Source organism: Rhipicephalus sanguineus, chromosome 9 (genome assembly GCF_013339695.2).
Source record: "Rhipicephalus sanguineus isolate Rsan-2018 chromosome 9, BIME_Rsan_1.4, whole genome shotgun sequence".
Lineage (NCBI taxonomy): Eukaryota > Metazoa > Arthropoda > Arachnida > Ixodida > Ixodidae > Rhipicephalus > Rhipicephalus sanguineus.
In genome coordinates, this window is record NC_051184.2 from 26053578 (window position 1) to 26073443 (window position 19866).

Here is a 19866-nt window from a genome sequence, read left to right on the forward strand (position 1 = left end):
GGAGCAAATGGGGGTGGCGAAAAAAGAAAACTGGGGTATGTTTTTGCCTATACGTTTCTCAAGGCCGCAGAAATGCCATACGCAGCAGCTCTAAATGATTGCCAATAATTTTTTAGACATCAGCGATCATACTAGTACTCGTAATTACACGGCGCGTGCATGAATGAGTAATTAAGGAACAAAACCTGCTGTGTCCCTGACAGCTAGTACTAATAAACCCCTTCTAAATTTCAGTATGCTTTTTCGCAGGACACCAGCGTACTGCGACAAAAGTGGCTTAAAAAGCATTCTGCACGCTATAAAACAAGCATCAGGAAATTTGAACGCCACTGTCCTTTTTTATTGCGATAGCAATTATATGGACACTGTTGACGGGTTTGTGCCGTCATGTCACATATAGAGTCCAAATTGACAACATCCTCCCGCGCATAGTATGTTCTACCACGTGTAAAAGTGCGCGAGCGCGGGTGACAAATGTGGCTGAAGCAGAAATCAAACGAGCCAGCTCATCTCCATCGCCCAAAGGGCGCATGCGATAACACCCCGCCCATCTTGAACGAGCATGAAAAGACGCGAGGGAGGTGGGGTTGTCGCTTGAGCAGCAACTTTGAACTTAGATTCTAAGAGCACGGTAGCGATTGCTGGTGCGCGCACTATCTCGGCAGCCATCAGCGGGTGGCTCGTATATCCTGCTACGTGCTGCGCTCTCAATGCGAAGACACTGCAGAAAGAGCATCTTTCCCTGGAGCGGCCGTATTCTCTTACACCAACGTTTCGTAGAGTTACATGAGATCGGATACAGAACAGTTTGCTGCCAGCCTCACTTCGTATAACATTACAATTTGTTGCTATTGCATTCATTGCTTTGTCCTTGCGGTGAAACAGACTATTTTCTTTTCTTTTGCGGGGGTGGCGGTGGGGGGCCTGCGCACCTGTATTGGATGATGATGCTCACAATGCAGATGACCAACGTGGCCTTCATTTCTCACTAAAATTTGCGCAACTGACAAAATTTTGATGCTGGTTGGGCATTTTGGCGCAGCGTGGCGCAAAAATAAGGAATTGTATCAAATTGGCACAATTGGCGCAGCTGTTGAGCCCCTGCAATAAAGGCACAATGTGGTGTGGAGTTTCGGTTTTGGTTTCTCAGAGCAGACACCAGGTGGCATGGAGATGATGATGACGATCGATAACGTCTAATGGCACAAGGGCATCTAGGCCAAAGAGTGTCGTGAAGTTTCTATTTACCCTGTATCAGGGTTAAAAAGAATTAAAAATGATGATGTCATCCTATAGTGGGTAAATAACTAAAATAAGCAGTCTAGGGCCACAGTGGTAATGGTGGAGTTAATGATCTAAGGTAACGATTGAAGTGACAAATAAGAACAAAAATGGAGTATGAGTACACAATGGAAGGCAGCCTGATGTAATTACAGTAAAAGCTCGTTAATTCGACACCCGTTAATTCGGAAATTCGGATAATTCGGACGGCTCTATTGGTCCCGGCCGAAGTGCATGTTAATCTATGGGACCAAACGTTCGTTAATTCGTCAGAATTGGGCTCCGCGCCGCTTAATTCGGACAAATTCTGACGGCTGCCGCTACACAATGTGTGGTAAAGCAGCGCTGGCACCACTGGGGCGAAACCGAAACTTGAGTGACATCGCCATCATCATCAACTAGTTGGGGCGATCGCAGCGTCACCGAACGTCGGCGTCTTCTTTCATCGCTCCACTGCGCCTCCGACGCCATTTTCCCTTGTGTTGTGTCGGCACCGTCTCTTCTTGCGGAGTTCTTGTTTTTTTCCCGTTGTGACCGTGTTTACATGTGAGGCCCGAGCATGCGGCAGTAGCCGACGGTGGCATCGACGAGGTGTCAGCCGAGTCCACCGACGGTGACTGCCCGACCTACGATGCTGTCCTTCCCACAGATATGACCCTTCAGGACTACATCGAGATTGATGATTGTGTCGCCACGACTGGTCTCCTGCCCGATCAAGAAATTATTAATGATGTCGCGACCTCATCGCACCTCACGGGAAGTCTCGGAGGCGCTTTTGATATTAGAGGGCGTTTGCCTGAGCACTTCTGACAGTTTGCGTGCTGTTGGCCATTTGGAAAAGTAAAGAAAAATTGTAATGTAAGCCGGAATCTGCGTGAAAACGCAGACGACCATTACAAAATACTTCAGCAAATAAAGGTATGCTTCTACAACTTGATTTTAATGTTGTTTTTCCTGTTCATTCGTTAATTCGGCATTCGGTTAATTCGGACATTTTTTCCGGTCCCGTGAAATCCGAATTAACGAGCTTTTACTGTAATTACACTTGCCTGGCAAGTGTTATGAGGCTGCAATCACTACACTTCAGGCTCTGCTGACCCATGTCTCAACGAGGAGGATTGAGGTTGCAAAAAATATATACTTCAACTAACCTATATCTTTAACAAAATGGAACACACTTTCGTACGAAAACACTCACAAGGACAACCACTTGATTGTACTGGTACTAGCACTAGGGGGGCTAAGAGAATTATGAATAGAGGCAATAAGCCTACTGGCACTTGGGATCAACCGCTGACGGGACTGGTGTGCACTCGGCGCTTCAGCGCCGTGCTTTTGTGCAAGCCAGCTTTCACAATACAGTAAAATCTCGTTAATTCGACCCCCGTTAATTCGGAATTTCGGTTAATTCGGACGCGGCGTCTGGTCCCGGCCAAAATGTGCATTGTTCTATGGCTGAGAACTCTCATTAATTCGGACAGATTCGACCGCGCTTCGGTTAATTCGAACTCCCGACCGAGGTCGGGTCGAGACGGGGAAGCAGCAGCGGATACCGCCACGGCCGCGGTTTGGATATAATTCGGATTCGCAGCCGAAATGACGGCGCATCTGAACAATTTCGAGATCGGATCATGGCCTCCGAGATTTAAAACGAGGTAACGAGATCGGATTATGGCCTCCGAGATTCAAAACGAGCTTTGCATCTCGGAGGCACATACACAATGAAAGGCAGTGCATCGCTACTGTCATCAGCAACAGGCAACATGGCGACGGTCCGTCCGCGTTATCAACGCTACAGTTACGGTCCCTAGAATATCGGACCGTACTAGCCACTGTATCAACGCGATCAGCCAGCCATGAGTGGTGGATGATAAGAATAGCATAGAATATGGCATAAGGCATCGTTCCGCGATAGCACCCCTGGTGTTCCGCAACGTGCGCGGTGAAGCGTTGTGCAGGCCTGGCGTTCCGGACTTTCCGCACTCCTTTCTACGTACGAGCCGTGCAACATTTTCAACACTGACGAGACAGCGCCTGACAAGACGATCGTGTTTAAGGGGGACCCGTGCGTCGGCGGGAAACGGAGAAAAGAGTGGGTGACGGTTCTTCTGGCTACGAGCATGACTGGCACAGAGTAGTTGCCGCTGCTGGTGATAGGAAAGGCTGCGAAGCCAAGTTAAGCAGCTGCCTGTCGACTACCGCTTTAATAGAAAGGCTTGGATGACCTGGCTGCGTCAGCTAGACCGCCGCTTTGCGGCACAGTGTGCGCGGACCTTCAGGAACGTAGCAAAATTGTGATTTCCTTGCACGTTGCCTCCGCGAAGCAAACCGCGATCACCGACTTCTTTAAGAAATAAAAGTCTGGTGGTGGCGGAAACATTTTTCTAGTGTTTTGATCGTACTCGCGATAATTCGAACCCTCGGTTAATCCGGACATTCTCTCTGGTCCCGTGAAGTCCGAATTAACGGGGTTTTACTGTACATACTAGGGTGAGAAACGAGACTGACGGTCACTTCCGAGTGCATTGTGTGTGCCTTTGGACTTTACAAGGGCACCATTCAAAGGCTCCCTATCGTGGCTGTGATGTATTATGAAGAAAAAATTCTTGCGGCTATGTGTTCCATTGTCAACTCATGCACAACTACAACACCACAACTACATTTCAACCTCCGAGTAGTTTAGGGTTTGAAATTTAAGCTTGTAAAAATGTCACTTTACTAATCCAGCTTAACATTCCTTCACATGCCCCTTTAGATTTATAGTGACTGTTGACATGTTTTTGTTCAGGGTAAATCTTCTTTGTTGTATAAATAATGCGAGGGCTCCTGCTACTTCAATCTTCAGGAAACTGTGACGCCTTTCCCACAAGGATCGAAATCAATAATAATTGTAGGGGTTTTACATCCCAAAACCATGATATAATTATTAGGAACGCCACGTGGAGGGATCCGGAAATTTCGACCACCTGGGGTTCTCTAACGTGCACCTAAATCACAGGTACACGGGCCTCAAGCACCTTCGCCTCCACTGAAAATGCCAACTAGCTAGCTCACAAGAATCCGAATTCCCAGAGAAAGAGGAGCAGACTGACCGACGGCAATCTCTCGTCCGGCAGACGGGTCAACAGTGACTGTCGGGTCAATGATGCGTATCACATCCAGCTGTTCCCGCAGCCCCAAGCGGTGGCTGATTGCTTCGGTCAGAGCCTCCACTGTCCGCAGTTGCTCCCCGCTGGTCATGGCAGACCTGTTGGGCAAAAAGAACGACGAGATGTTCAGAGCTTGCATTATGGAGCACGAGCCACAAACCTATTTTGAAGTGTAAGATGCAATGACGACAACGGACAAAAGGGAGAGTCATACAATAACACTGAGCGCTTGTGTGTGTATGACTGTATCTGTATGGCTCTCAATTTTGTTTGCTGTCGTCGCGTCTTACACTTCGAGATATGCAGAACCAATAAGCCCAGTCGCCATTCTCACATCGAGTCACAAACGGGACAAGTTTTAGTGTTGGGATGGGGGTGAAGGGGGCGTCAAGTCTGCCCCCCATCGTTGCTCAGTCGGACCTAGTCATTGTTCAAAGTGCTGGATTATGGCTCCGCAGGTTTATGAGGAAATTTTCAGCCAAGGACCCCTCATGCTGCTTTCTAAGAAATGTTTATTTCCCACCTTTACCCCCAGAAAGCCGGGAACCAAAGGCAGGCCTTTGTGAGAAGCATGCCATCGATTTATTATCGTTTTTGCCTCCATTCCGAAGCTCGTTTTCTTTCGGACTCTACCAGTAAAGGGGTGGAAGGTGCGTAGGGCTATCCCAAAGGTGAACCCTGTGCACGCCTATGGTTCTAATCTGCAGGAACAACCAGAAATATTTGCTGCCTTCCTTACATATATTAAACAACTGGCCTCTATAGCTTGCGTGCCTTGTCTGGAACAATCTCAACAACAGCCAAAAGCAATGCTGGATAAGATCAGGGGTTATGCAGTAGAACCCCGCTGATACATTTTTGAAGGGACCGTAGGAAATAAACGTAAGAGACGGGAAACATAAGAGCCGCAAAACAGAAAAAACAGCAAAATATTTAGTGGTACAGAATTTTATTTCAATTCTTACGAGCAGCACGAAAATTGGCGCGCTCAGCCGCGATCTAGTCGATGGATAGAAACGCGGAGCTTAGGACGGCCTCATCCACAGAAATGTAATCAACGTATGTGATTTTTTTAACACCAACAGCTGTAGGCATGAAAGAACTAAGCACACGCAATCACGACCGGCGCGTCAAGTCCGACCACGAACCGCACGCATGACCATGCGAGCTCCAACCAGCTCGAACTCCTCCCGCTCTCCGACAAATAACGATGATGAGTCTACGCCAACACGATGGCAGAAAATGCCAATCTCAAAGGCCTTGCTTTCGCAAGAAATTACGTCATACACGCCATGTTTGTGCAATACAAATCTCAAAGGCTATGCTTTTGTCAATAGTAAATGCCAATTTCGAAGGCCTTGCTTTCGCGAGCAGTTACGTCATAGACGCCATCTTTGCAATTTGAATCTCGAAGGCCATGCTTTTGTTTGCATCAATTGAAAGATTCTGTTGCTTGCGCCTCTCACACGGCTAATATTACGGTCAAGCGAGGCCAAGCTGCGTGAAAATGCACCATGGCGGCTCTCTTTGGTAGTCACTCGGTCGGCTCCGAGCGCACTTTGCGACGTATCATACGGGAACGGTCCGACAGTTACGACGTAACAGCGGGGTTCCCAATACATTGTATCCTATGGGAGCTATGCCGGGACCGGCGGAAAACGACGTAACAGCCGAGAAAACGCAGCAGTGAGGAACGTAACAGCGGGGTTCTACTGTATAGGACTCACTTTCACATGGTAGACAACTGGCACACGGCCATACAAAATTAGGTGTGTGCAAATAGTGAAATTCATCTAGAATCGAATCAAATAGTGCTGCACAATGGCCAAAAATATCAAACGTCAGATACGAAAGTGTGCGCACATGTGGAAGTGCTGACTGTTGATAGTAGAGCCGCTATTCAAGCCAGCAGTGACCAGCAGCGATCTTTTTGGGGGTCACTGGTAGATGTTAGAAGAGATCCTTTTCTTGGCTTTCTGCAGTATTTTTTTCTTTTCAACAACCGCATGCTGCGTACAGTTGTGCTTGATCATTGTGCTACACAATTACCGTATTTACTCGAATCTAAGCCGATGTTTTTTTCGAAAAAACGATGTGCGAAAGTGGGGGGGGGGGGGGGGGGGTCGGCTTAGATTCGGGTACCACGATTTGGCCGCCGCTGCCACATGCCTGAAGGCCCGGCCGCGCTAGCGGCATTACGGCTCTCGATGCGCCGATCTCAAGGTACCGGTTTTGCATGCTGGAGGCTCATTTTTGCGACATTCTACGGTAGCTGCACGGTGACGAGGCCGCTCAGGCCTGTTCAGCGGAGGCGCGGAGTTGGTCAATGGTCATTCTGAAAGCGATCGTGCAGTGTAGTTGTGCCTCTTGCTCGCGAAACGCACGTGTCAATTGTGCTTCAGATTCGATGGCACCAACCAAGCGGTGCCACTACAGCGCGGCGTTTAAGCGGAAGGTCGTGTTACATGCGGAAAAGACATCGAACCTACGAGCACAGCAAGAGTTCGGCGTGCACGAAAAGAATGTGCGACGATGGCGAAAACAACGTGCGGAACTCTTCGGTTGTGCAGCAACCTGCATGGCGTTCACTGGACCAAAAACCGGCTGACACCATGTGGTGGAAGAAGTCGTCGCCGATTTTGTTAGAGAACAGAGGGAAGCGGGAATGCCCGTGACGACTGAAATTATTCAGGCGAAGGCCAGAGAAGTCACCATCACGAAGGGTGTCTCACGAGCCTGTTTTAAAGCCAGCAGGGGCTGGACAACACGCTTCATGAAACGGTTTGGATTCAGCCTGCGACGACGGACCTCCGTGTGTCAAAAGCTTCCAAATAACTTCGAGGAGAAGCTTGTGAAGTTTCAGCGGTATGTAATGGACAAACGGCGGGAAAATGGCTACCTACTGGGACAAATTGCGGATGCCGACCAGACCCCGGTGTTCTTTGACATGCCGACGACGTAGACCGTGAACGAGAAGGGCGCGAAGGAAGTGAAGCTCAGGACGGCAGGTTACGAGAAACAGCGAACGACGGTTATGTTGTGCTACACCGCTGATGGGCGGAAACTTCCTCTGTTCATAATTTTCAAATGCAAGACCGTACCAGCGGGCAAAAAGTTCCCCAGGATTGTTGTCGTGCGTGTTCATGAGAAAGGATGGATGTCCAGCGGTTTGATGGAGGACTGGGTGAAAACGGTTTGGGAACGCCGTCCAGGGGCCGCATTGTGCAAGCAGTCACTTCTAGTCCTCGACTCCTACCGCGGCCATCTGACTGACGGTGTCAAGACCACGCCTTCTCGTGCTGGTATGGACATCGCCATAATTCCTGGTGGCATGACTAGCCAACTCCAGCCGCTTGACGTCGCAATTAATAAGCCCTTTAAAGACAGGCTTCGCAAGCACTACACCGACTGGATTACGTCGGAGGAACACCAGTTTACCCCAACCGGGCGCATCAAGCGTGCTTCGCTCGGCCAGCTGGCAAACTGGATCGCCGCGGCGTGGAATGAAATCCCAAATGAAATGACAATAAGAGCTTTCAAAAAGTGTTGTACAGTAAAAGCTCGTTAATTCGACACCCGTTAATTCGGAAATTCGTATAATGCGGACGGCTCTATTGGTCCCGGCCAAGTGCATGTTAATCTATGGGACCAAACCTTCGTTAATTCGTCAGAATTGGGCTCCGCACCGCTTAATTCGGACAAATTCTTACGGCTGCTGCTACACAAATGTGCGGTAAAGCAGCGCTGGCACCACTGGGGCGAAACCGAAACTTGAGTGACACCGCCATCGTCATCAACTCGTGGGGGCGATTGCAGCGTCACCGAACGTCAGCGTCTTCTTTCTTCGCTCCACTGCGCCTCCGACGCCATTTTCCCTTGAGTTGTGTCGGCACCGTCTCTTCTTGCGGAGTTCTTTTTTCCCGTTGCGACCGTGTTTACATGTGAGGCCCGAGCATGCGGCAGTAGCCGACGGTGGCATCGACGAGGTGTCAGCCGAGTCCGCCGACGGTGACTGCCCGACCTTCGATGCTGTCCCTCCCACAGATATGACCCTTCAGGACTACATCGCGATTAATGATTGTGTCGCCACGACTGGTCTCCTGCCCGATCAAGAAATTAGGCAGTTTTAGAATAGCGTACGCAAAGCTTTGTGTTGGGTTTTCGCGCAACTGCGCATGCGTCATACGCTAACCGTTTGCGGGCTCCAGTGACGAAAATGATGTCGCGACCTCATCGCACCTCACGGGAAGTCTCGGAGGCGCTTTTGATACCGTATAAACGCGTGTAAGGGCCGCACCCGTGTAAGGGCCGCACCCCGTTTTTTTGAAGTGCATATTCTAAAAAAAAAAAAATCCGCGTAAGGGCCGCACCCATACTTTCCTCAACCAATACGTATTCAAAATGCGCGCGCGCGTAAGCTTCTAGGCGTAGTCGATAGATGGCGCAAGGAAACGCAACCATCATTATCGTCACCAGAGTATATTTTTGGATTTTATTCGTGTTAAGATGTTCGTGAAGTGGGCTAAAAATTTTAACTTTTTGATTAGTATTCATAGACCCGCCAACTAAAGGTTAAAGCAGGATTTTATCTTTAGCTTCTCATATCTCTATAAAAATGCGCTATCGGCGCTATCCATATCGGCATTAGCATCACCAACTTTGGCATGGCGTTCGCGTTGTTCAATTAATTTGTGCCTGGGTTGTGCAGTTCAGCCAGCCATTTGCTGTAGTTTTCTGCACTGTTCGATGACCTTCGTGCTAGCTTGTTTTCTACACGGCGTTCACGTTTTGGCAAGATGGGCAAGTACCTGAATAGCTACACTGCTGGCTATATGTTGATGGTGATCGAGTATGCTCTCGAGCATGGGATACGTGCCGCCGGCAGAAAATTCGACGTTGACGAGAAGTGTGTTTGACGTTGGTGTGCACAGAAAGAAGCCTTGCGAAACACCAACAGCACTAAGCGCGCTTTCCGAGGAGAGCAGTGCAAGTTTCCTGATTTGGAAGAAGACTTGCTCCGCTATGTGACTGAAGTGCGGAATGATGGTCTTGCACTCACAACGGACCTGCTGCGTGTGAAGGGACTAGCCTTGGTGACTGTACTTAGGTGGATCCTATCTGCGTGGAGCTCGGTGTCGACGGACATTGTGTCCCGAAGTTTTAAAGTCGCCGGGATATCTAACAGCTTGGATGGCACGGAAGATGAGTGCTTGTGGGGTGACGGCGCTTCGCAGCACACCATCTCATCTCGGACTCCAAGTCTGAGGACTCGCCGAGTGACGACGATTGAGCACGTATGTCGCAAGAAATGTCGTATACTGCAATAAACTCTCTTCGTTCGCTAACTGGTGCGTTTTTACTTAAAAAAAAAAAAAAGTCGCGTGTATGGGCCGCACCCTGAAAATTGGCCCTCATTTCTTGAAAAAAAAGTGCGGCCCTTACACGCGTTTATACGGTATTAGAGGGCGTTTGCCTGAGCACTTCCGACAGTTTGCGTGCTGTTGGCCATTTGGAAAAGTTAAGAAAAATTGTAATGTAAGCCGGAATCTGCGTGAAAGTGCAGACGACCATTACAAAATACTTCAGCAAATAAAGGTATGCTTCTCCAACTTGATTTTAATGTTTTTCCTGTTCATTCGTTAATTTGGCATTCGGTTAATTCGGACATTTTTTTCCGGTCCTGTGAAATCCGAATTAACGAGCTTTTACTGTATCTCCAATGCGATGGACGGAAGCGAGGATGATGCTCTCTAGGACGAGCTTAGCAACAAAGAAGACAGCGATGTTGCGGACGATGATGACGATGACAACGATGAATAAACTTATGTACTACATGCCTACAGAGTGTGCGCTTGCGTAAGGAAAAGCGCATGCCTACGGAGTGTGCGCTTGAGTAAGAATAAAGGCTGTGTTTTCTACCAATAAAATGGTGTTCTCTTTTTTTTTTCATTCGGCCTACATTCGAAGAAAGTTTTTTTTTTTTTGGCCTTGCCAATTTCGGGGGTCAGCCTAGATTCGAGTAAATACGGTATGAGTATTCGGGTTTTAAAAAAGCTCTCCGTGCTCGTTCACAAACAGCACTCAAGATGCAAATGCCACTTTTTTGATCTGAAGCAAATTCAAATAGTAGCGTGGTGCAAATTATAAGCTGAAAAATTTGGCCAAATGTGATCATCGAATAAATGAAAACATAGTACTACATAGGGCCTGCTTTGACGGTCACTGACTCGCGCAAAGAAAAAACCAGATGATGGCCCCACAGTAAGAGAGCCCACCAGACCAATGGTGAAGCATGCTGGAACCACACAACAGGCGTGGCTGATCTAAGACCTCAGAGCAACCTTTGATCATTAGTTCTTTGTGCCTGTTTGCTGTGGGGAGGTGAGAGTCAAAGTGGAAAATTGAAAGGCTAGAAATATGCTAAGACACCATGTGAACAGCCCTCAGACATGTTTTGTGGAAGTATCGTGGCTTGAAAGATTCTAATTCTTTTTCCCAGTGATATCTAAGAAATTTTTCGCCGCTTTGGTTGATTCGACAAATTGCTTAGAGCACTTCCATGCAGTTTTCAATGAAAACATTCCAGAATAAAAATAGAAGCTGGGACCTGCAAAATATCATTCACTATGTTGTTTTTTGTGATGCAATAGCCACATTGTCCACTTCTAGAGGTCAGAGGTAAATAAGGACCTCTTATGTACAACCATTACCCAAATGCATGAAAACTGCGCTTCCGAGAAAACAATAACACCAGTGAACATGCACCCAGAGTTCGGCATGCCACCTACCAGCTCGCAGTTGAGGACGATCGTTCAACGTTCAAAGACGTTGGTGAAGGTCCCCGCCGCGAACGCGGCCGCGAGCAGTGGCCCTCGGCACCCTCGAACGTTGTGGGACCCCCGCTACTGCTCCAATCCGAGAGAACCTCCGACGATTCGGTGAGATCCAGGCTCCAATCTTCGAAATCCAGGTCACCTGCACAACACACCCAGCTTGTGTTTAATACGGGACAAATGGCTTCCAATCATTCCCGGTTTGATCCCTGTTCATTCCATATACCACACTTTGTTGCCATGCTGCAAGCTAATAGAGAAGTGGATAGGTTGTTTCCACAGTTCTCAAGGTAACTGTTCCCACAGTCTTCCCAGTATTAAGTAGCAACTACCGCGTGCTATCACGGATTTCTGCTGTTCCGCATCACGAAGCAACTTTTAAGTGCTGCAAATTGTGCTCTCAATGTCTACACTAACAAAGGAGGCAAAGGACCGGACAATGGCAACTGCGAAGAAATGCGATCGTTGGGCTATAGGAGCATGCTTCACTTCCACACAAGCTTCCAGAGCCGAATACTGTGCTCCTTGCCTACCTGTACACCATTAACAATGGTCAATATACGAAGCAACCAGGCTGCAGGAAAGAATTGTAGGCAAGTGTAACAACACAATAACAAGCTTCTCTTAAGTCAAGCTGGGAGCCGACGGATGGAAACGCAAAGCACAGATAGGTTGATGGGGGGCCCCTTCCCTAGTTCATTCGACCAATAGGCGCACAAGCTTTTTCTGGTCACTTGTGGAATTCATTTGCACTTCCCGGCAAAATCAGATATTTCAGACTCCACACTCATTCTGCCCTACACTAACCATATTGTGCACAATGTCCAGTTGAAAACAAGACGTCGCAGGTTCAATTTCTGCCAAGAGCACATATACCTTTAGGTGAACATTAATCAAATACAGGTTCAGTATCACTCCACAGTCCTTACATCATATCATGGTTTTGGTGCACAAAAATCCAGGATTTACTAATTAAAACTTGTACAAGGCACAGACTCTGTAACAGTTCTCCAAATCCACCCATGCCAAATCAGCACTGAGCGCTGAGGGTAAAAGAAAAACGAAGGAAGATGGCGACTTTTTCGGCAATTTCAGCACACGAGATCTAAGTACAAGCTAAGCACAACCACTTACATGTAGTGCTGGAGTCCTTCTTGAGCAAGTCCTCAAAGTCTTCCCAACATCCAAAGCCGTCATCCAGCAGTATCCCCGAACTGTGATCACCCATTGGCCGCTCGAGAGGCAGGGACACGCTCTCGGTGGGCACGAGATCAGAGGGTAAAGACATGCTGTAACCAAACAATGTTTTCAATATTCAGTGGTAAGTGAAGGGTGCAGGGCCAGTACAGTCGAACCGGGATATATCGAGTCTGAAGGGGAGCACAAAAATGTTCTCTATATAGAAAATTCAATATATAAAATACTTTATGCATTGCATATATATTCAAGGAGATTTTACAACTGTTCAATATGCAGAATAATTCGTTATAAGCGAGTTCGACTATAATCTACCTTGCATTTATTCTTTAATCAGAGTGCTCCATTAACCCTCCCCGATTGGTTGAACAGGTCAAGAATTTTCGGCCCATGCCCAATTTGCCAGTCAATCAAGCAGCGACTGGAAACTGCAGAACCTTTTGGTATCAAGTTCTCACAGATCGAAACGTAAAAATTTAGGGCTAAGTAATCCCCATACCTTCATTTACAGAGCCCACAGTTCGTGTCATATCAGCTTAATTTAGGTTCAAACACTTACATCAGAGCAAACATTACCTTTCGCGACCAGATTTGCAGCGACATGACACAGTTGTCATGAGCTCATAGCAGTCGTGATAACAAAAAGCCGATGTGTGCCAATCCTTCAGCAATGTACATGGAGATTACGATAAATTATGCCAAACAAACTTGTAATCAAGTGGAACAGCCAGCAAGTGACCCGTCTCAAAGCGGAATAGTCAACGGCGGCAAATTTCATACTGAAAGAAAAGGAACAGCTTGATGGCCGTTATACGACCACACAAGTAATGCAAATTCACTCTTACTACGAGTATCCAGCGCCACAACAATCATTGGGCAGCTATCTTCTATTGTGCCGAGAAGGGGGAAAAAAAAAATTCAGCTGTTCCGAAACAACAAAAAATTCGAGAGCCCTTGCCCTATCAGGAAAATGGGGGCAAGTGAAGCTTCACATGTGCATGCTTGACAGACGACTTTCCTTTCTATTGCATTGTGCAACGCACCCTGTTAACTGTTCTCTTACTCCATGCCGGGAATTGGAACGTCATATACTTGCTTAGCAGCGCAACAGTTCCCTTGCTACAGGCAACAACGACGGTCATGCGTTCATAAGCAGGCAGCAATGAAATGTGTCAATGTGAAATTACAAGTATCCTTGATAACCTTCATAAAAGATCAGTTTGCCGTATCAGGAACAGCTGATCGCTGACAAGCCCCACTATGTAGAGAGTATCAATTATTGGAAAATGGTGCATACAAGTACGCGTGTGACCAGTGCACCTTCGAGGACCGCATTTCTGTGCGCTCGCCAGCGCCAGGTTTTGCGCGTAACACCACCATTGAAATTTGCGAGCCATACCAAGCTTCACATGAAAATTTGTTTTCTTTGGCATGTTAATGCGATAGGGTGTTTTTGTGGCTTTCATTGCATCCCCTGACAAACACGTACAGTGGCCGTGGCCTGCCTCATTTTGACCAATCACGGGCTGCTATTGGTGGATACGAAATAAGATGAGAATGGAATAGTTTTACACTGTCGCGTCCGAGGAGAGCCACCTCCCAAGAAAGCCTGATGAGCTCTGTGTTCTTCAACAAATAGTTTAAGGCTATGGGTACAACTCGAAGGAGACGTGATGGACAGGAACACAGAAACTGCCAGAATCATCTTCACTCACACTGCACCTACAGGGAACGGGCACTGGCTGAGACGTGCAAGTGCAGTTCCACGACTCTACATCTGCGGCCTCACAAACAGTAAGATATCTGGAACTACAACAGATGGAGGTCTGTGTTGACACCTGAAGGATCCTCTCACCGACCCCTTTGCAAATTTTAGTTACACAATGAACGCTGTAAGGTGCCATATAAGGAGCATTCCACCAAAAAGTTTTTTTTTCCAGATCATTTAAATACTGGAGGAGTTGTAAAAGGAATTCTTCCGTTACCATGACAGTGCATAGAGCCACTGTAAACAGAGACCTTCTCTCCATTTCTTTGGTTAGCATTTGTAAATTGTGTACAGGCGCGCCAAATATGAGTTGCAACATGCGTGGTCAAAGCAACGCCAACAATGCACAGTGGCTGCGACATAGGAAACAGCGATGTAAACACCGATGTAGCCACTGGTATTTCCAAAACAAATTTCACGTTTGCTGGTGTTACAGTGTAGACTTGTGGTCCCTTCAACCATGGCCACCGTGTTGCAACTGAAGCTGAGCACCACTGTACATTCACTTTCTGTCATGTGCTGAGCTGTGTGAGCATGTCATGTCTGTGTGGTGAGACCGTCATCCTTTATTTCCCACTCTTTCTATTTTCTTTACAGCGCAATTTCAGTGACACTACACACTCCACATAGGCTGATAAACTAACATTACTTTCCATGGTCAGTCATGTTCTAAGCTTTGCCTGCTGCCTAAGGCATCCATGCGTGCGACTAACTCTCCCCCATTTGAGGTGCAGCTCAATTAAAAAAAAAGGAAATGTGGAATTGTTTGAAGTTGAAAGCTGTAGTATGACAGAGGCGTTTCATACTTTTCAGGACGACCACCACAGAACGACCGAGGCATCACGCTCGTTCATTTGCAATGCCCAACCATGGTGAAGGGCTTTTCAATAATGCCCAGCATTTGTGGCCAAACTCTGTGACAAGGCAAGTTCCAAGGAGCAACGGTGGCCCTACATTCTAGCATGCAAGTGCATGTGAGGGAAAACTCATAGACCACAGTCATGGCACATTTCCCATAGGTTGTGCCAGGTTTCTTGCCACTGCCTTGCCACCTTCATGGGGGCAGGAAAGGTAATGTGCACCCTATATTGGCATGCCGCGTTCTTAAAGTTATGGGTGACCTTTTGAACATAAAGAACCACTGTATGTCTTACGGTTCTCGTGCTTTTTTAAACCCTGTGGTGCTTCTTGGGCATTTTAGTTTTCGTGAGAGAGTTTTGGTGGCATGAGTCGCCGAGAGCATACTACAGACAATACAGCCATTGCAGAATGCAAGCTTCTCTTTTCATAAGCAAAGCAGACGAGCAAACTAGCTCACGTCCACTGCATCTCCTGTAACATGCACAAGGAGTTCCTGCTCACCCGATTTCTGCATCCAGGAAGTTTTCAAAATCCAATAAAGAAGTGCCGCCATCTTTCAAGAAGTCTGTACACCAGGGGCTGCAACACAAGGGATCATTTTAGTGCATTTGTCAATACAAAGAGATACTGATGCTAGACACCACATCCCCAGTGCGACTCGTGATGCGCACAAGGCCGAGCTCACATCAGGTCGTAGGTGAATTAATAATATCCGGGGTTTTACGTGCCAAAACCGTGATATGATTGCGAGGCACATCGTATCGTAGTTGAGGGCTCCAGTAATTTTGACCTCTCGTGTTTTTTAACGTCCACCGACATGGCACAGTGCACGGGCTTCAAGCATTTTGCCTTATGAAAATGTGACTCCCACAGCTGGGATCAAACCCGCAAATTTTTAGTCTGCAACCGAGCACCTAACCACCGTGGCACCACGGCAGATAGCGCAGGTAGGTTAAGACTAAGCCGCAACTTAAAGGGAATGACAACCAATTTTTATGGAACCAGTTTTCTTCAGTGCAGCAGAAAATTTATTAGTCAGGGTGTATAATAATGAAACAGAAAAGCAAAAATGCGAAACTTTTTTGAATCTCTAGTGCCAATGAAGTCATACACGCAACACCTACTGCAAACAGTTCTAGGCGAGCATGATAGCAATACACTCAAACCTCATTATAACAAAGTCACATTTGTCACGAAAATAATTTCGTTATACCTGAAAATTCGTTATAAACGTTATTCGTAACACTGTATCTCTGACAAGACTACTCTTTATTTACTCGTTATAACCAATAATTCGTTATATCCGGGTTCGTTATACCGAGGTTTGAGTGTATACACAGGCAAACAAGCGAGACCCTAGCACGAATTATGGTGTGACAACAGCAGACTATGTACAGATATCGAAACAACTACTTTGCGCAGTGCCGAAATTTGTCCACTAGGCAGCGCAATGTAGCATTGTTTGTGACTTTCCAATACAATTTAAAAATACAAATCCTATTCAAATCACGACAAGAAGGCTCTTTCATGTCACTGTGATTCCCAGTCATTTCGATTTCCCGTGAGATCCAATCACATTCTGGCTGGTTGTCAGCCCCTTTAATAATGGTGTCAAAACAAGCCAAGATCAAAACCTCCACAGCACTTGGCACTGACAAGTGCAAGACAGCACCAGCAGCTTATTTCATCACCACTTCAAGATGACTGCCTTCTCTGCTGATCTTACAAAAGCAGACTCCAATTTATGCCTGCAAATTTCCTTATTTCATCACTCCACCTAACTTACCTCCTTACTTGGACACACTTCTCATCCCTTGGTATCTACTCCGTCATTCTAATTGACCACCGTTTATGTGTTTACACGTGTGCTGGTACACCTGTTTGCTCTAGGAACTACTCTATCTCCCAATGTTTCGACAAACAATTTTCATTCCTTCACACACTGCACAGTCTTTAATTTAATCGAGTTTATTTGTTATCCTCAATGTTCCTGCCTCAGTACTGGGTGTACAGGTAGCATGCAATGAATGTATACATCTCATGGTTTGAATATGCCTGCCATATGCAATATTATTCCTTTTGGTTTTTATGGACGCCTGTCCGACAACATCAATTTCACTACTTCGACTTGAGTCCTCCCCGCAACACATGAACGCTGCACATCTGTAACACCTCAAAATCCACAAAATCCTACCAACACCTTTTCTCATTGGGACCAGGCCTCTTAGGACCCTAAAAAGGCCCCTTAATCAGACTGTGCAGGTATAGGCTCATATCCAACCCACTGCAGTGGTCTAGCGATTATGGTGCTTGACTGCTGACCCAAAGGTCGCGGGATCAAACCCTGGCTGCAGCGGCCACATTCTGATGGAGGCAGAATGCTAAGGCCCATGTGTAGATTTAAGTGCACGCTGAAGAACCCCAGGTGGCCGAAATTTCCGGAGCCGTCCACTACGGCGTATCACATAATCATATGTGGTTTTGAAATGCAAAACCCCCACAATTATTATTGCGCTCACATCAACACCTCCACTAACAGAGACAATGGGTTCACGAGTCTGGTTCATTCATATTAGGTAAAGTTTGCCTAACACATCGAAACAGGTTTTAACATCACATAGCGATTCACTGCGTTCACTTTTGCAACATGGGTTGTGACGTCTTCTTGTAGCCTTCTTGATGTACCACACGCCAAGCTTTTGCCAGTGACAACGCACAAAAATTACCGTTCTCCAAAACAGCAGCAAATAAAATGTTAACTGCCCTAACTTTCAGTGTTGCCTGCATGAACTTGACTTATATTATTGAAGAAAAGGATGAAGTCATTGTCTGTGGGCGATGGTGCAGTTTCTGAGGTGCGTAACACGTCAGCAGTCAAACTTCGCAAAACTCAATACAAGGACCGCCGTTATTTTGTATTACATAAATGACTTACTATACACAAAGGAACACTGCTTAAAATGTGCTGTTATCGCAACTGTTGAGTGTTACTGGTAGCTTGACACGTGCAAAGCAACAAGTGGTCACACTAAATCGCAGCTGGCACAGTTTCTTCGCATTAGTAAATACAATGACCACCACGCAAGGTCTGGTAAAGGGGATATAACAGGTGGTGTGGTATAGTGATCTAGGCATCTGTTGTCACAAGAACTCGCACAAACATCCTGCGCTTTGTCACGTGGTCAAAATGTAAGCAGTTCGGCACACGCGATCGCTGTAGTCTTTAGCGTGGCCACGTCTGCGAGTCGTTTCGCACGCGCCTTCAGAAATTAGGTGACGCGCTCGAAAGCAAAAAAGGCGCGCACTGCACACCGGCCGCAGCAACGACCAGCTGACTTCAAGGCAGCTGTGACATCGCGGGGGTTTTCGCGCCTCGTTTATTTCACGTCCGCAGATGGGTCAGGTCCAGCATAGAACCAAATGTGGGTCAGCGCATTCGGGTGTCGCAACCAGTGGTCTCAACGGCGGACTCCCGCGTAACACAGGGACATTTAGTGACAAGTGTGCAGGTTCGGGCAGGTACCGGAAACAGGTGGCAAGGCTCGCCGCAAGGCAGTACGCATCGTGGCGAGCATTACAATCCACAGACTACAGCACTCTCGACATCGGTGAACGGGTAGCTTCCTAGTTAAGAGTTCCGGGCGGCAGCTGCCATATGGCTTGCAAGACGAGACCGCCTATTTCGAGACCACTGTTCCGATCGCAGCTTGCCCGGCACACCGGCGACTCCGATGCGTGTACGCAGTTCAAGGGCTTCCACGACGCCGGCGACCCTCGCACGCCCTCGCTACGTCAACGTCCACGCCGGGCAAGTCCGCCCCGCCTTCGCAGAGACCGCAGCAGCGTTGGTTAATTGCAAACACGCGCGCTTGTGGCCTGCAACCCATCGCGTTCGAAAGCTCTCCTAGGCCTAACGGCCAGCTTATCTCGCAAAACGCTGACCCGAGAAGACTCTCTAAACGCGCCACGTTAAAAGGCGCCGCTGACACGTGGTTTTGAGGGCAACCGGCCTCGGCCAACGAGTTCGCGATGCTGCTTCGTTGCATCGAACGCTGCGCAACCGGTGTGCTGTGGCGTCGCGGCAAGTAAGAGCAAGCAGCTGGAAGACAGTGACGTTACCTTGTGCCCAAGGCGCTCGACTCGATCATCACGGACTGCCCGTGGAAAAGAAGACGCGCAAGAAAAGTTTCTTTGGTACTGTCGCCGGGTCGCTGGCGTTGTCGGCTTCGGCGAGCGCTCGCTTCGCAGGGTCACATCGCTGAAACGGCGACAATTCGAACACAAGACGACGAAAGCGGCGCGCGGCAACTGCACAACACACACAGCGAACACGACACGGGGCAAAAACAATACAAAGAGAAGAATGCCCGCTCTCGGGTTTTTTTCCTCGCAGCTTCTTGCGCCGGTCCGAACAGGGATTGGTCGAAATGAAGAACGTGCCGGCAAAATGCGTGCCTCCCATTGGTTCGCAACGACAACTGGACGCATCTTAGTAGTGAAAATGGGGCAGTATCCACTGGAGCCGAAAACTTGGCTCTTCCAGTCATAGGGTTAATATACTATGTGTTTCAGTGACTAGAACACACCGGCCTACTGTGTCGCCATCTGTTGCTTTATCATGAAGTAACTTTTGATAAGCGGAGATACAAAGCCTCCGAGATTTGCGATTGCGGTTTCCGCGGTGGTCGTGCATATTCGTCGAAAACTGATCGATTGCTCTGCGCCGCGTTAGCGAATTTTGGTCATGCCCAGCAGAGTTGGCTCTTGCAAAAGTTAT

The 19866-nt window shown here is 47.6% G+C and overlaps 1 protein-coding gene across 1 annotated transcript in view; it reads right to left on the minus strand.

Moving 5' to 3' along the window:
* LOC119404809 (protein FAM199X) overlaps positions 1-19477 on the minus strand; it is a 39686-nt gene extending 20209 nt beyond the window's left edge. The window contains exons 1-5 of the mRNA XM_037671481.2: positions 19209-19477; positions 15591-15668; positions 12398-12552; positions 11219-11405; positions 4374-4528 (exon numbers count right to left, since the gene is read on the minus strand). Coding sequence (XP_037527409.1) covers positions 4374-4528; positions 11219-11405; positions 12398-12552; positions 15591-15668; positions 19209-19237 — 604 coding nt within the window. The 5' untranslated portion in view covers positions 19238-19477. The remainder of the gene's footprint in view (positions 1-4373; positions 4529-11218; positions 11406-12397; positions 12553-15590; positions 15669-19208) is intronic.
* Between the last annotated feature and the right edge of the window lie 389 nt (positions 19478-19866).